This window comes from Lepidochelys kempii, chromosome 26 (assembly GCF_965140265.1).
Source record: "Lepidochelys kempii isolate rLepKem1 chromosome 26, rLepKem1.hap2, whole genome shotgun sequence".
NCBI lineage: Eukaryota > Metazoa > Chordata > Testudines > Cheloniidae > Lepidochelys > Lepidochelys kempii.
This window is the reverse complement of record NC_133281.1, coordinates 11704181-11720491: the sequence shown is the minus strand read 5'-3', so window position 1 is coordinate 11720491 and position 16311 is coordinate 11704181. Positions and strand designations below refer to the sequence as shown.

General features: G+C 44.4%; 1 protein-coding gene across 3 annotated transcripts in view; it reads right to left on the bottom strand.

Moving 5' to 3' along the window:
• C26H2orf42 (chromosome 26 C2orf42 homolog) overlaps positions 1-16273 on the bottom strand; it is a 29477-nt gene extending 13204 nt beyond the window's left edge. The window contains exons 1-4 of one of the 3 annotated variants that reach the window (XM_073325167.1): positions 13054-16273; positions 4639-5473; positions 1764-1874; positions 1320-1424 (exon numbers count right to left, since the gene is read on the bottom strand). In XM_073325167.1, the coding sequence (XP_073181268.1) occupies positions 1320-1424; positions 1764-1874; positions 4639-5473; positions 13054-13176 (1174 nt within the window). In that variant the 5' untranslated portion in view covers positions 13177-16273. Of the gene's footprint in view, positions 1-1319; positions 1425-1763; positions 1875-4638; positions 5474-5865; positions 11801-13053 lie in introns of those variants that run through there. The other 2 variants (XM_073325169.1, XM_073325168.1) reach the window with 2 other exon arrangements.
• Positions 16274-16311: the final 38 nt, after the last annotated feature.

The following is a 16311-nucleotide window of genomic DNA, read 5'->3' as shown; positions in this document are numbered from 1 at the left end:
AGCTTTAAATCCCTAAGTATCTATCACGGTAAACAGAAATAATCCTAAATATATAGAGAAATAAGCGAGCCTACAATGAAACAGTTCCAAAATATACATGTATAAATACCTCAAAGAAAGCCAGGAGTTATTTGAGTTAGTGGCATTTGCGCTTGTTGTGTCCCCAGCCAGAACGACAGTGCTGGCTCTCCCTTACTTAAATTACACTGGTATAGCTCTGCTGGATTTGATGCAGTTATACCGGTGTTACTCAGGAGTAAAGGGGAAGAAAATCAGGGCCCTGGGCTTTAGAAGAACAGGAGACAGAACCTGGCTTGTCTTTTTGCACAAATATTTGCCACCTGGTGGTTGTAAAATGCATCTGTTCACTGATTCTGACAGTGAATCACTGATTCTGATTCTCACGCAAACATGCAGCTGGGAGACGACACAAAGACAGTGACAAAGGCCAGAATAAAAGCTCAAGTCAGTTTTCTATTCCTGTTTGGCCAAACTGTTCAGTTTCATCTTAAACAATTTTTTATTTTATATTAACACAACGCTATCCTCTCTACAAACGCTTTTTTTTTTTAAACTCGGAATGAGAAGGAACAAACCCTAGCAGTTACACAAGAGAGTGAGTCAGCACCATCTTTCAGACAGACACTGGTATTCAGGTGTATAATTTTGCCAATATGCAGGAGGAATTACAGAAGAGCAGCACAGAACCATCAGTTGCAATAGATTCATAGATACTAAGGTCAGAAGGGACCATTATGATCATCTAGTCCGACCTCCTGCACAATGCAGGCCACAGAATCTCACCCACCCACTCCTGCAATAAACCTCTCACCTGTGTCTGAGCTATTGAAGTCCTCAAATCGTGGTTTAAAGACTTCAAGGAGCAGAGAATCCTCCAGCAAGTGACCCGTGCCCCATGCTACAGAGGAAAGCGAAAAACCTCCAAGGCCTCTTCCAATCTGCCCTGGAGGAAAATTCCTTCCTGACTCCAAATATGGCAATCAGCTAAACCCTGAGCATATGAGCAAGATTCACCAGCCAGATACCCAGGAAAGAATTCTCTGTAGTAACTCAGATCCCACCCCATCTAACATCCCATCACAGGCCATTGGGAATATAGGGTCTGATTTTCATCTCACTCCATTGCAAACCTGGAGTTATTCCAATGGAGTTACATCAGCGTAGGTGAGAGGAGAATCAGACCCATAATGTTTCTTTCATGGCCCTTGGTTTGCAGCATTTTTCCCCACTCACTAGGTATTTTTGTATTTCTGCTGCTCTTATGGCTGAGCGAAAGAGACCGCAGAAGTGAAACTTACCTTGCCTTTTTAGTGAAGATGCAACAGCTGGCTTTTTCAATCCGCTTTTCCTCAGATTGCAGTTGGCCGGATCTTGAGCCAGGAGTGGGCTATTTCCTTGGGTACCTTAGGTTCAATTTAAAAAAGCTTTAGTTTCCAAGCTTTAGCAACATATTCTTTGTAACCTGCAGAGCTAGAATAGTCGCTTCTGATAGTCAAGTTTAACAACTGAGATACCCAGGGGCTCCATCCCTGCACAGGGATGGAATGGACGAGGTGCTTTCCACCTCTAACAACCAGCACCTCACGTGCACTCAGAGACAAGACAGAGGAAACATCTAGTTTCATTGAATCCTGTTAAAAAATCATAGGCTGGTTAGAAGATTCAAATGTTCCTCCAAATCAACCATGACCTGATCCAACACCCACTGAAACCCCTATTAAAGAACTGAAATGGTCCCTTACCAGGTGCTTCATCTTTTTTCCTCTTTTTTGGCTTGGAAGCAGTGGGCTCGCCAGCCTGCACGGTGGATTCAGGATGGCAAACTAACTGGGGCACTATGATCCCTTTGAGACCTGGAAAAAACAACCGTTGAGTCTTTATAACGAATCAATTATAACTAAGCGCAAGGTTAAGGCAACATCCTGGCCCCGATCCTGCAGACATGTATGTGCATGCTTAAATTGACAGACGTGCACAATCCAACTAAACTCAGTGGGGCTACCCGTGTGTGAGGTTCCTCACCTGAAAGTGCAAGATCTAAACTTAGTCTGTACTTCAAACGTCCCCAGCTTTGTTCATTTCTAACCATTTCTCCCTCTCCATGTTAATAAGGGGCCTGTTCCTTCCTCACCACACAAGTAAGGATCTCGGACTGTCAATAAGCCACATACCCAGAGTTTAGCTACATTGAGTTACAGGTGCGAAAAAAAGAGTGAGTGAGAAAAGAGCTTCTTTCCCATGTGTACACAACTGTAAGAATTAGAAAAACAAACGGGAAAATCAAAAGGAATACAGACATGGATAAGATGTCAGTGTAAGCTTGGGTCTCCATTGCTTCTGTGTGCAGCAGCTTTTGCTTCAATATTAGCGATCCTAACTAATATCAAACCACAACACACCTCTGTACGGCTGGCACAACAGCTCCCGTATTCAAGGCAAGATTAATTCATTCCCAATGCAAACGGACAACTCTGACATTCAGTAGGAACGGTACATGCTTGTACCAGGGTTAGCTGATTTCCAAAACATTTGGCTGAAAGGATTGCTTTGTAATTTAAGAGGTAAAGAACTCAATAGGCCAATTTCTCTCATGGGGTAGAGCCACCAGGTTAAATGGTGTTACATGAGAGATTAACCTGGCCCAGTATGTACACCTTGGCAAAGTGGTGGTGGAAACGGACATGGTAACAGCTGAACAATAACCATAATACCTTGCACTTCTTTACCACTTCTCACCCAAAGATCTCAAAGCACTTCACTAATCAGTTAAGCCCCCAAAGTTATTAGGTATTATCAGTTCTATTTTATAGATGGGGAAAGTGAGGCACTGATGGGTTAAGTGACTTGCCTCGGGTCACACAGCAAGTCAGCAGCAGCATTAATGCGTGTTAATATAGTTTGGCTACTTAGAGCCTGGTTCTGATCATACACCAATTTCACAGCACCTAGCAGAATGCGACCTTGATCCGTTACTGGGGCTCTCCCCTGCTCCCCAATACGAATAATAATTTACACTGGTGTAGCGCCAATGCCTGATCTTAATTACACTGGCATAAATCAGAATTAGTCCCGTAGGGCCAAAATTTTTAAAGGTATTTAGGAACCTAAATTCAGTAAAGGTATTTATGCTTGGTGTCGACTGGAATTTTCAAGAGCACCTTGGTGCCTAACTCCCTAGGTCTATCTTTAGGTCCCTAAATAGCTAGCAAAATCAAGCCCTTAATGTTCACATAGCCAATTTGGTTTTGCTAGATGTTGGAAATAATTTCCCTAATTAGTTTACTCAGCTTCCACACAAGTGTTCTTTTATTAGTCCAAAGGCCACTTGATGTAGATTACATCCAAAATACAAATACAAACATATACCCCCTTTTACTCTATGTCCAGTTAGAAGCATTGGCCAAATACTCACAGCAGTATACCTTGGGAGATATATTCACGTCATGGCATGACTCCAGAAGGGGAAAGAATAGCTCTGACAAAGAAACCCCTAAAACCTTGCCTTTTATACACTATAATAGACAAATGACATTATTGCTGGTTACTGCACCAGCTAAACCCACAAGAGGCAGTTTAGGGCTGAATTTTGTCCTTCTCCCTCCACTGAAGACAAGATGAACCTCATCAAGGTTTTCTGTACAATTAAGCGTGTTGTCTTTATTTTTATTATCTCAACCCAAACCTTAAAGAAGATAACCCTGATATTTCAGGGGTCACTACCGATTAAACACAAACAATCCTTTCTCATCATCTCTTCTTCTGGCCACATACTTTGGGCTTATCACTTGTGCTGACATCCAAACGCAGGTTAAAACTGTCGTTCATCCAGGCCCAATGTAGGTCTATATTCCTACCCTAGTGAAATTTTTTAACTTCTCACAAACCAGGCATCCTTCCCTGCAAAATAAAGAACTTATCCACTCTAAACCAGGCGAGTAAGGAGCTTTCAGAGGCCGCGAGAATAGATTCTTTCAAAGCTGTATTTAAGCAGGGTTGATTAGACAGTCATCTCTTAACATACACCACTTAAAGACCCAAATCCACCTCCCTACCCAAAAAAACCCTTTAAAACCCATTAGTCTTGTGTACCCCTCACCCCTGAATGGAGAGATGCTCCCTCCTAGTTTAGCTACCCCAAGAGAAACTCCTGTCTGCCTCCCACTCCTGGGTTCTTGATTTTCTTCCACATAAGGCAGCCCAGCAATGATCCACTGTGTTACTGCCTCTGCCTCAGTACTCCCACCCAGACCATCCACATGAAGTTTCTGCTTCCTCTTCTAAAGTAAGTTACATGGGGATGAGGTGGGTAATCAAGCCCGGGGTGGGGGAGGTGGGAAGGGGGCGATAGCCCCCTATGGTTCTGATCTGCTGCAGGCCACATTTGTTTTCTGAGACGGAGACAGAAATGCTCTGTGGCAGGCATGGTTTAGCAGTCGTCAGATGGGGGAATGGACAGCAGCTTTCAGGCAATCCATCCTCATGCAGACACTACCCATCAGTTGGAATATTGCTCACCAAACCCTGGGCTCTCTCATTCCCACTCACCCCCATCTTTTTTCGCTCGCTTCATCATTCTAAACCTCCCTGCAGGCCCACGCCTGCCCTAGCCCCGCTTACCGCTGGAATCGTAACTCAGGAAGTCCGAGAACTCCTGCGCCAGGGTCTCATCACTGGCAAAGGCAGAGATGCAGGCGAAGAAGTGAATGCATCTCTGTGCGGCCTCTTCCTTGGCAGAGCTGGCCTTGCTGGATTTAAGAGTCTGGCATGAGCAGAGAAATCTGTGCTCTGGCACATTCTTACTGCTCATCTTCTGAGCAAAGGAGGCGTGGAGATACCCCAAGCTGTGCTTCTGACTAGCCTTGCACTTCACTACCAGGATGTTCTTGGTAATCCTTTGCACCAGGGGGCCAGTGGGCTCCGTTGCCAGCTGCCAGATGGTTTGCTTCGTTTCAGGGGAGGCCTGCATGGAGTTTAAGATGGAGCTTTTCAAGGTCAAAGGGGTGGCCTCGGTCTGACAGTTCACAGCCAGCTTGATGTGCTGGCACTGGTTTTCCACCACGCCTTGAGTGGCTGCCTTCAAACACGATGGGACGTAGCAGCGCCCAGAGCTGAGCTGCGTGATGATGGTTCCATCCACAGTCTGGATGGTTGTCTCTGAAACCCCCAGCTCCACAAAGCACCGGTAGTCTGGCCCCCTGTCTCTCTGCCGTACCGAGTAGATCTGCAGATCCGAGCCCGTGATGATCTTCACGGCGTCGACGCCGGGCTGCTTCCGAGCGCCGTAGCGGAAGATCGTCCCGCAGGTTTTGTTCTTGCAGCTCAGCCCTCGGGTGCCGTTGTAAGTGCCGCACCGGGGACATTTCCTTATTCCCCTGAGCGTAGCTTTTCCCAAGTCCGATAAGAAAGCTGGGACTTTAGTCCTCACTGAGTTCGGGTCCATCCTCCAGGGAGCCTGAAACATCAGAGAAGTCAAGAACTCAGTCAAACTGGATCTCCTGCTTCACTCCCTTGATGCTCATATTATGATAATTTGTATTACAATTGCACCTAGAGGCCCCAATGGGGCTCAATGCCCCAGCGTCCTAGGAGCTGTACAAACACATAGTGAGACACCCCCTGCCCTGAGCAGCTCAACAGAAAAAGCAGACAAAAGGTGGGACACAGAGGCAGAGAGAGGGGAAGTGACTTGCCCAAAATCACATGACAGATCAGGGCAGAGCTAGGAACAGAATCTAAGTCTCTCCAGTCTCAGTCTAATGCCCCATCTGCTAGACCATGCTGTGTGTTTCAAATCATTTGAGTATAATAAAGCATTAAAAATTATATTTCAAAGAGCGTCCTTACCTGTGTTGTTCATCACAGCTTCTCTTAATCAAAGAATTGAAAAGAATGCAGGATTAAATCTTCAAGGGGCCCCACAGATCACAGAATCATAGAATATCAGGGTTGGAAGGGACCTCAGGAGGTCATCTAGTCCAACCCCCTGCTCAAAGACGCAGTCAGCCTCATGCATACATAGCCACATTCCAAGCTGAGAGACTCGGACTGTGTGAAGTGGGGCACTAGTATGGAGCAGCCATCAGCATGTTTGTCACCATGCCATCTAACCCTAAGAGCAGCGCTGAAGGTGGGGTGGTGTTTTTGAAGCCATGTCAGGGATCTGGATGCCCTATTCCAGTACATTTCCTTGAGAACTGGGTGTGCAAACTTCTTAGGCAGCTCTGAAAATCTCAGTCACATTGGTTAAAATAGTGGTGGCTGATTGATCCTAGTGTTTCTTTAGCTGGAGGTGATAGGTGGGCACTCTTTCAAAAAAAGCTCTGGAGAGACAATGCTCTCTCTCTGTGTGTGTGTCTCTCTCTCTCACACACACACACACACAGCATCATGTTCAGTCTATACGCTATTTTAAGTCTCTTCAGTCCAGGAGAAAGTAAAGTTTAAAGACACTTACTATATCAATAGGGCCCTTCATTTTTGGTTTTTATTTTAATTTTTCCCAGGAATTTATCGGTGTTTATTACTACAACAACGAAAAGAGGTGAAAATCAGTAGAAAAATCTATTAATAATTTTTCTGGGTAAATATCAGGGTTTATTTTGGTGGCCGGAAGGAGAGGGGAAAAGTATTCAGTGGATGAATGTTTTGATGAATGGAATTTAGTGTGGTTTTCTGCAGAACTAAAACAGAACTCAGAACACAATTTCTCCTCTGAGTTTAAGAAAACAAGATAGCTCTAATCCCCAAATAAAACTTTTCATTTGAATAATCAGTTTACAGTTGTAGACCTAGTACTATTAGCCAATAAATATTTACATTTAAGAATTGGGCCACATCACTTGCAGCGCGTACACTCAACTCCATCCTTTTCTCCTGGTTTTGTTTTTTTAAAACTTTCCTTGTGTTCTGAATCTGATACAGATTTTCGTTTTCTTCCCATTTTAGCGGGTCAGATCTTTAAACCGTTCCCTGTTAACGGCTTGAAATGTGTCCGGGGTGGGCGTCAGGGTCGTCAGTACGTTCAGATGTGCAGGCACTTCAGGGCTTGCGTGCGTGCCTGTTTGTTTATTGTGTGTATCCTCTAGCCTCGCTTCCACAGGCAGCTTTGCATAGACACACAGACTACTGTATTCTCGTAATACGATGTAATTCATGCAACATACGTATTTTCCTAACAGAACAAGTTATTTTCTATATATTTGAATGATACAAAAGTAGGGTGAAAATCGGGAAAAAAAATGAATAATACTTTTTGTGAAACCCAAGATTTTTTCAGTAACAATCAGTTTAAACTGAAAACAAAGAAGCCTATATAGCCATAATACTGTTGTACCCACCCTGAGGCCTGGTCTACACACAGTTTTTATACTGATATAATTATTTTGATTAGAGATGTGTGAGTTTTACCAATTATACCCAGAGTTACATAGTTACATCAACATAAAGGTGCCTTATACCAGTACAGCTTATTCCTGTCCCTCTGTCCCATATGGGAAAAAGCTATACCAGCATAAACACTTTAATACTGGTATACATGCATCCACACGAGGAGGGTTGTACTGTATTACTTATCCCCGTCTAATGAAAATGGTATAACTTTTGTGTGTAGACAAGGTCTGAACTTAAAACCCTGATCAGAATGGCATTACTATGATATTCTTACTATGTAGGGATCTCATCTGTCAGCCCTAACTCAGACGTAGGTCTGCTAAAGACAAAGAGCCTCCCTCTTCCGGGTGTAAATCAGGAATAATTGACATCAAGGAGTTACACAAGTGTTAGAGGCAAATCAGGCCCCACGAGTCAACTCAGAGTTAAGGCTGCAAGGATCAGGGTCTTGACCCCTTGCTAGCAATCTGGATACTACTTTAAGCACCAGGGCCCAGAGCCTCAAAAGGATAAAGGCATCTAAATGGGACTGCAATGCCGGTATCTGAATATCTTTGATGATCTGGGCCCAGGGGTCAAATTCTGGTAGGGTTGTCTCAGCTCTTCTAAGGCAGAAACACTGACTTCTATACAGCTTGTTATCAGGGGTCTTTTTGATGTGTCCTTTGAATATATATAAAATCTCCCTTCTCCTCTGCATGGACATAAAAATCCCCCAGCAGCTTTCAACGTGTAACGGTTTGCTCCAGGCTCATGGCCAAAAGCTGCTTACTCCCCACTGCTGCACAGTGAGCTATGCACTGGCTCTCTGTAGGACAGCTGGCCTCCTGCCCGGATGGTAGCCTTCCTTCAAGTGTGAATGCCTTGTTCTTGCCGGTCATGGGGCTGAGAATGAGAGTTCCGCATGTGGCTTGCAGGAAGTGGTCAATGGCAAACTGAATTGGGAGGAGGAAAGGCACATAGAAATGTAAGGGTACATCCTTAGTGGTCATTAAGAGAGTGTGAGTTAGTTCCATGTGTAGGAGTGAACAGGGGGATGACCTGAAAGAGAAGGGGAATATGAGAGTGGTAAAACAAGATAAAAAAAGTCACTGAGATGAGGGAACAGTTGTGCAGAGCCCTGAAGGTGAAGATACGGGATGATCGACTATTTTCCACAGTTGATTATAGATATCTGTGGGCATTACAGCTGGAGTTCCCAGCATGCTGGGAGGCGCAGACAAAAAAGTCAATGTTCTATACCACAGATTTATAAACCCCATCCCTGCCTCCACCCACACCACCACAATGTTACCTGACAATACTGCTGACGCTTCCTTCAGAGGAAAAGCAACATAGGATGTAAGTTGTACTCACATCTTCAGGTAAGAATGTCTCATGTGGGCTCTGTGTCTGGGGGGATGGGAAAAGGTCAGATCTGATGCTTTCAAGTCTTCCTGGAATTCTGACCAGTGTCTAGCCTCTAAATTTTAGAGGTGTCATAATAAAGAAGTTCCGTTTGATCTGCTGGTGGCAGACTGTCATGCTGTTGCTCTGAGAGCACAGGGGTAAGCTGCAGAGAGGGTAAGACCTTGGTCTACAATCAATGCAGCAGAAAGTGACCTTTGGAACATACTGGACATCCCGGGAGTAGAATGTATAAGGCTAGGACTTGAATGATGTGTGCTAGGACTTTGGCAAAAGAATGAGAGGACCAAAAGATCTAATGGCTTTTACTATACAAAATGAAAAACTAGGCTAGGAGACTTAGATTTGTATTTATTTATAATTTTGACTGGTAATATCAATGGTTCGTTGTAAGCTTTTTTTATCTATTTAAATTTTTCACCGTTGCAGGAAATTATGTGGGGGGGAGAGGGGAGGACCAAAATGATTTAATGACAGTAGATGTTGAGATTAAAAGTTAAAGCTTTATAACTGTTAAACACAAATTGTCAACGTCACATGTCAAAACACACAAAATAAATACCCTTAAGTCAAACTCTAGTAAGTTCTCAAATAGTTCTTTTCTTTCTTTGCTTATCTGTACATTCTGATCATCAATGAAAATATTTTTGCATTGACTTCAATGTACAGTGAAATCAACATTTACCAAAAAAAATCTCATTGTTCCAAGTCTAGATATAACCAAAATGACTAGGTCAGAGAACAAGTCCTTACTGAGACCATTAGCAATAGCCCAGCGAACTTTGTAAGAAAACTGAAATCTGCCAATGTTTTGTAGGTGGGAAACACTATGCAATGAGACCTATTTGTGCTCAGAGCTACCTTATGATCGAGCAAAGGATGATGTCAATTTATTTCACAGGATGTGGACCTTGTCATAAGTGTTATTTGTTCGTTCAGTGCCAGCAATGTGCACGACAGAAGATGAGACACAAAAGTAAAGCCATTTCCTGCCCCAATGAGCTTCTGATCTAAGCAAGACCAAGTTGACACTGGGAACCAGACGAAGAAATAAGTTGGATGTTTGTTTTTATTTGTGCGGTAATATTGTTGACTCACAAAGAGATGAGTGGTGAGGAAGGATTTTAATGTATGACAGATTCACCCAGGACTGAATGAGACGTTATGGAACTTTGAAGAACAGCTACCAAACATGTACAAACTTGGCTATGTACAGTAATCCCATAACGTTACAGATTCAGAGGAATCTCTATGTTTTGTTATTTACATGTAAAAACAAAAAAAGCATGTAGCTGATACACAGAGATAATAAGAGTTCAGAAAATACTGGAGAAAAAAATGTCATAGCATTTGAAAGACTCTTTAGTGGGATTATTTGGGTTGGTCTTTGTTCCTTGATTTATATTTAAAAGATGCAGATGAAGAGTATAGAAGTATTATATAAGCAGTGTGTCTGAATGCAGTTGTTTGCTAGGGGTCTTTCCTTCCTTAATCACACAGGGCTTGAATAAAATAAAAAGTTAATTTACAAGCTAGGCTGAATAGATTGATCCAAATCATTTACAGCTTTTAGACCTTTCTAGATTAAGTGAGTCCAAATTTTGCTGCACTGTCAATATGCCAGAAGCCCCAGGGCTGTCCCTATGTAGCATAATAGTGAAGCAGCTTGCATCCAGCCTCTAATACAGAAGGGTGGTTGGTACATCAGATGAGTCACAGCACACACTATCCTAATCCAGCATTCTTCAGGATGAAGTTCCTTTCGCTTTGCCACAATGAATTAATTACATGAACATGATGCAAAAATATTGTTCTCTAACAACCTCTGCACCATCACATCACCAAATATTGAAGAAGTTGTCGTGCAGAATGTTGTGTCATAATATCACGGTAACTCAATGGCTACCCTAGGCATTTCTGGCAAAAAAAAATTCCCACTGTTGCTAACACTGGCGTGCTGGTGTTAACAACAGTAAAGACACTAATGTAGACAAGGGTCCCAGTGTTTTTAAAACCCTATCATTTGGCAGGTGCTCAGATCAGGGTTAGTTAGACACCACAATGCTCAAACTGACCACAGGTGGTCTATCCGCACTAAAACTATCACAGATCTGCATCACTTTTAACAAAAAATGAGCAAGTTTTGCCAACCCTCCTGCCCCCAAAACCCTTGGGTAGTCACAGCCTCTGATGGTTGGAGGATGTCACATTACAGCACAGGTTGACCTGATAGTGGCATTTCATGGTGATGCCACATCATGATACAAAGATTTGTGATTTCCCAATGGCAAAGTGTTTTGATGTTTACAATGTAGTAATGATGCACAGAGATTTTGCGAAGTTACCATAAAGATGCAAATTCTGTGTCTTCAAGGCATCATCACATCACTATGCCAAATAATATGACATCACAATACAATGACGCCATGAAGACAATAAAGGACCCACAACCTGGTCATGTGCACTTTTACATCATCACATCAAGAGGCCAACACTGTGATGTGACACTGATGTCATACTACAGTGACTTCACGGCATCACTTGGTCTACCAAACGCAGCCACATGCGCTGTGGCATCCTTATATTGCGGTGTCACAGTGACTGCAGAGATGACGCAGCACAGTGTCACAAAGGTATGTGTGTCGCAGCACCATGGCTACACCAGTGTCATAGTGACACTGATGACATCACACAAGTGGTATCACAGCACCACGGTTACACTTCTGTGTCACCATGGCACTGTTGACATCACATAAGTGCATGGGCCGCAGCACAATGGTTACACTCCTATGTCACAGCGACATCGATGACATCACATAGGCACATGTGCCGCCACACCACGGTTAAACCTCTATGTCACAGCGACATCGATGACATCACATAGGCACGTAGAATCCTAGAATATCAGGGTTGGAAGGGACCTCAGGAGGCCATCTAGTCCAACCCCCTGCTCAAAGCAGGACCAATCCCCAACTAAATCATCCCAGCCAGGGCTTTGTCAAGCCTGACCTTAAAAACTTCTAAGGAAGGAGATTCCACCACCTCCCTAGGTAACGCATTCCAGTGCTTCACCACCCTCCTAGTGAAAAAGTTTTTCCTAATATCCAACCTAAACCTCCCCCACTGCAACTTGAGACCATTACTCCTTGTGCTGTCATCTGCTACCACTGAGAACAGCCTAGAGCCATCCTCTTTGGAACCCCCTTTCAAGTAGTTGAAAGCAGCTATCAAATCCCCCCTCATTCTTCTCTTCCTCAGACGAAACAATCCCAGTTCCCTCAGCCTCTCCTCATAAGTCATGTGTTCCAGTCCCCTAATCACTTTTGTTGCCCTCCGCTGGACTCCTTCCACTTTTTCCACATCCTTCTTGTAGTGTGGGGCCCAAAACTGGACACAGTACTCCAGATGAGGCCTCAGCAATGTCGAATAGAGGGGAACGATCACGTCCCTCGATCTGCTGGCGATGCCCCTACTTATACATCCCAAAATGCCATTGGCCTTCTTGGCAACAAGGGCACACTGCTGACTCCTATCCAGCTTCTCGTCCACTGTCACCCCTAGGTCCTTTTCCGCAGAACTGCTGCCGAGCCATTCGGCCCCTAGTCTGTAGCTGTGCATTGGGTTCTTCCGTCCTAAGTGCAGGACCCTGCACTTATCCTTATTGAACCTCATCAGATTTCTTTTGGCCCAATCCTCCAATTTGTCTGGGGCCCTCTGCATGCATGTGCCGCAGCACCATGGTTACACCTCTATGTCACAGCGACATCAATGACATCACATGGAGGCGTGCGCCGCAGCACCGTTGTTACCCCGGTTGTGTCACAGCGACATCGATGACATCACACAGGCACGTGCGCCGCAGCACCGTGGTTACCCCGGTTGTGTCACAGCGACATCGATGACATCACACAGGCACGTGCGCCGCAGCACCGTGGTTACCCCGGTTGTGTCACAGCGACATCGATGACATCACATGGAGGCGTGTGCCGCAGCACCATGGTTACCCCGGTTGTGTCACAGCGACAGAGTCGCTGATGTCACGGGGTGCACGTGATGTAACGACGACACACGCTGATGTCACCACCTCTCCCACACCAGGGCCCGGGAAAAGGGGCCTGAGACCCCCCCCACTATTTCCCAGTAGCCTCTCCGGCCTCCCTGATGTCATTTCCTGTTCCGGGGGGGGCCACAGCGGGGCCCCTCCGGAGCGAGACTTCGGCCTCGCGTCGGCCTTACCTGGGCGGCCGCCCCGGGCCCCGGGTCCCAGCCGGGCCGCCTGCGAAGGGGAGTCAGCGAGCGGCCTCCGCCATGGCTCCTTACAAACGGCCAGCGGGCCTCGGCTGTAACGGCAGTCCCCATTGGTCCGCTGTCCGTCACGTGGTGGGCAGGCTGAGCATGATGGGAGAGGTAGTTCTGCCTGCCAGGGGCGGGCCGAGCAGCGCGCTTGTTATTGACTAGGGCGCTGGGCCCCAGTGGCTGGAGCTCAGGAAGGCCTGGGAGTGTAATTAATCTAATTAATGAATGGGCGTGAATTAGGATGCCCGTGAGTTAATGGGTGCGAGTGCAATTAGCAAATGAGTGGATGAATGAGCCTCTACCATCAGGGTCCTAACTCCAGAGTATCCCTAAACCCCTGGGTCTCAAACTTTTGCACAGGTGACCCCTTTCACAGAGCAAGCTTCTCAGTGCAACCCCCCCTTTATAAATTAAAAACACCTTTTAATATATTTACCACCATTATAAATGCTGGAGGCAATGCAGGGTTTAGGGTGGAGGCTGACAGCTCACAACCCCCAGTTCGAGAACCCCTGCCCTAAACTACCAGAGGCTGAGACTAAACAGGGGATAGGGCACTGGAAATTGTCCTGTTCTGTGCATTAGCCCTGAAGCATCCGGCTCCAGTTGGATGACAGGATCCTGGGCTCCATGGACTGACAGCTGGTCTACACTAGGAAGTTCACTGGTGCAGCTATGTCTCTCGGGGTGAAATCCACCCCCCAAGACACATAGCTATACCACCAGCCTAGAGAGGGCTAGGCCCCTGGAAGAATTATTTCATGAAACTTGCTCCTGTGCTAACGGAAGAACCCCTCCCAACAGCAGCTACACTGACACCCTTAAGAGCATTACCACGGTAGCTCTTTAAGCGTAGCTGTAACTTTGTCAGTGAGTTAATGGCGGGGAGTGTAACTGAGTGTGAATTAGTAATCATGTTACAGGGGGTGCGCCGAGGTATAGATGTGAATTTCGCCTTGTCTAAATAAGAGTTTTACTATTTATAGGATGCTGTATCAGCATAATTAAGCCCCCTAGCTCTACCGCTATAAAACATGCATGAACATGTTCCAGAATAAGTGGCTTTTTGCAATTTAGCTTAATCATCACCCCCACCACATGCTCTTAAGGATATTCAGAGGGGCAGTTATAGTGACATGGAGCTTTAACTTCACACCTTACATGGTTGTAAACTTTCCCGAAAGAGACCAGGATTGCAGGAGTTTAAAAAACACACTTTCACTTATGTGTTAGTGAATTACACATTCACATTGGACTCAGGGCCAGATCTTCAAAAGCATTTAGGCTCCTAACTGCCATTGATTTCACTGGAAGTAAGGAGCCTAAATAACTCTGTGAATCTGTGCCTAGGTATTCACAAGTATTGCCAACCCCAACTATTCAAAAATCATGGCAGGTAGCCCTAAAAATCATGAGATTGGCTTAAAACTAGTATCTTAAAAATAAAATGTGTTCTTCTCATTTGACTTCTAATTTTTGACGTTTACTAGTACAGCTTGGTCAAGCTTTTCTCAAACACTGAGGGCTAGAATTCCCCCCCCCAATGAAAGCTGAGGATTCCAAGAGCTATGGTTTCAAGAAAAACAAAGCAAGACTCCTTGTAAAGTCATGAAAGGCAGCAACAGTGTGACCCTTTCTAAAGCAGTATCACTATGTTGCAGTATTTAGATTGTGAACATTACATGGGAATGTGGTTTTTTCCTGTATAACTCTCCAATGCATCACTGTCTTCCTCTGGTCCACAGATATATTGTTATAGGAAGTCATTCACAAAAATTCCCGTGGATAAATGAAGCAACAATTATCCAGCTACACACTTACCTTGCAGGGAGCGGCAAAGCTACTGCACATGTAGAACTGGAACGAGAGCTAAGTTATATTAAGTCGGTAACAGAACATGGCCCTGAGATTTACAAAGGACCAGGGCATGATCAAGAGCCTTTAAGTTCTTATGCTGTTAGAAAAGTTTCAGGTTGAAAAAATTCCTACTTCTAATTCCCCCCAATTACCAAATATTAAAACAGTGTGCCACTGATATATCCCTTTTAGCCAGTGGTGCTGATGAGCTATTTTACTTGCTAGATCCTAGCAGAGAGTCTAGTCTGGTGACAGTCAAACACAGGCCAAATTCTTATTGTCAATGGGAATTATGCCTGCAAAAGGAATGCCGTATCAGCCTCCTCGTATGTGACAAGTTAGTGGTCATCAGTAGTTGCCTGGGCATGGTCGGGACTAAGCATTGTTAGCCAATACCACCTACATGAACAAGGGGATTTAACGTTTTGTGAATACAGAAGCGGAGACCATTAACTGCTTTAAAGTAAATTCTATTACAGATTTTCTACATTGAAATTAGTAAGTAGTGCTCATAAGCTGATTTTAAGTAACTTGGAGAGGAAGGTAAGTGACAGACTGGTTATTTGATTACTTCTGACTCTAAAAAACACCTTGGGGCACTAGAAATACTTAAACTAGTTTATCCACGACCTCTACCCTGGACACATGCACAAACCATTAATTCATTAACAATCCAACTAAAAGCTAACAAATTGTGAAAGTGACATCAAGCTCACACCTTTGGTATGGTACTCCTACCGTACTGAGTAGCATGCTTTACTAATATCACTGCATAAATAAAATATTTTGTTTGAAGAGTAGAATTCCATCCAGTAGGATGCACTACATTACTAAACTGCTGTATATAGCTATTGGTGAGTCATGTAATAAGAGGACTGGGCAGGCATGCTAGAGCCAAAGGGAACACAAATATGAAATCAAGAAAATTATATGTATTAGCACAGAACCAGGGCTACACCTTTAAGCACAAACAAATTCAGAGCCAGTATGATCACTGAGGAAACAGGAAAACAACTCACTGCCAGTACATACAGCCCTACTGCATTCTGGCATAAGGCTTAAAATAAAAGGAAGCATCCTCTTAGTGCCTGCTTTCCCCCTGAAGTACTGGAACCTCCACTGTGACAAGCAAAATAAAAAAAAAACTGATAAGGTTGGGAATATGCAAGTTCACACAGTTTTATTAACATCCTTAACAGCTTTAAAAAAAAGTCACCAGTCGTGGAGTTAAGAGTCTTATACCCCTAACCACAAACATCAAAATACATTCATTCAAGTGTAATTTAATGTTTCATACATATCTGAAGTGGGCTGCTAATGCAAAAACCATTCCAGGCTGCT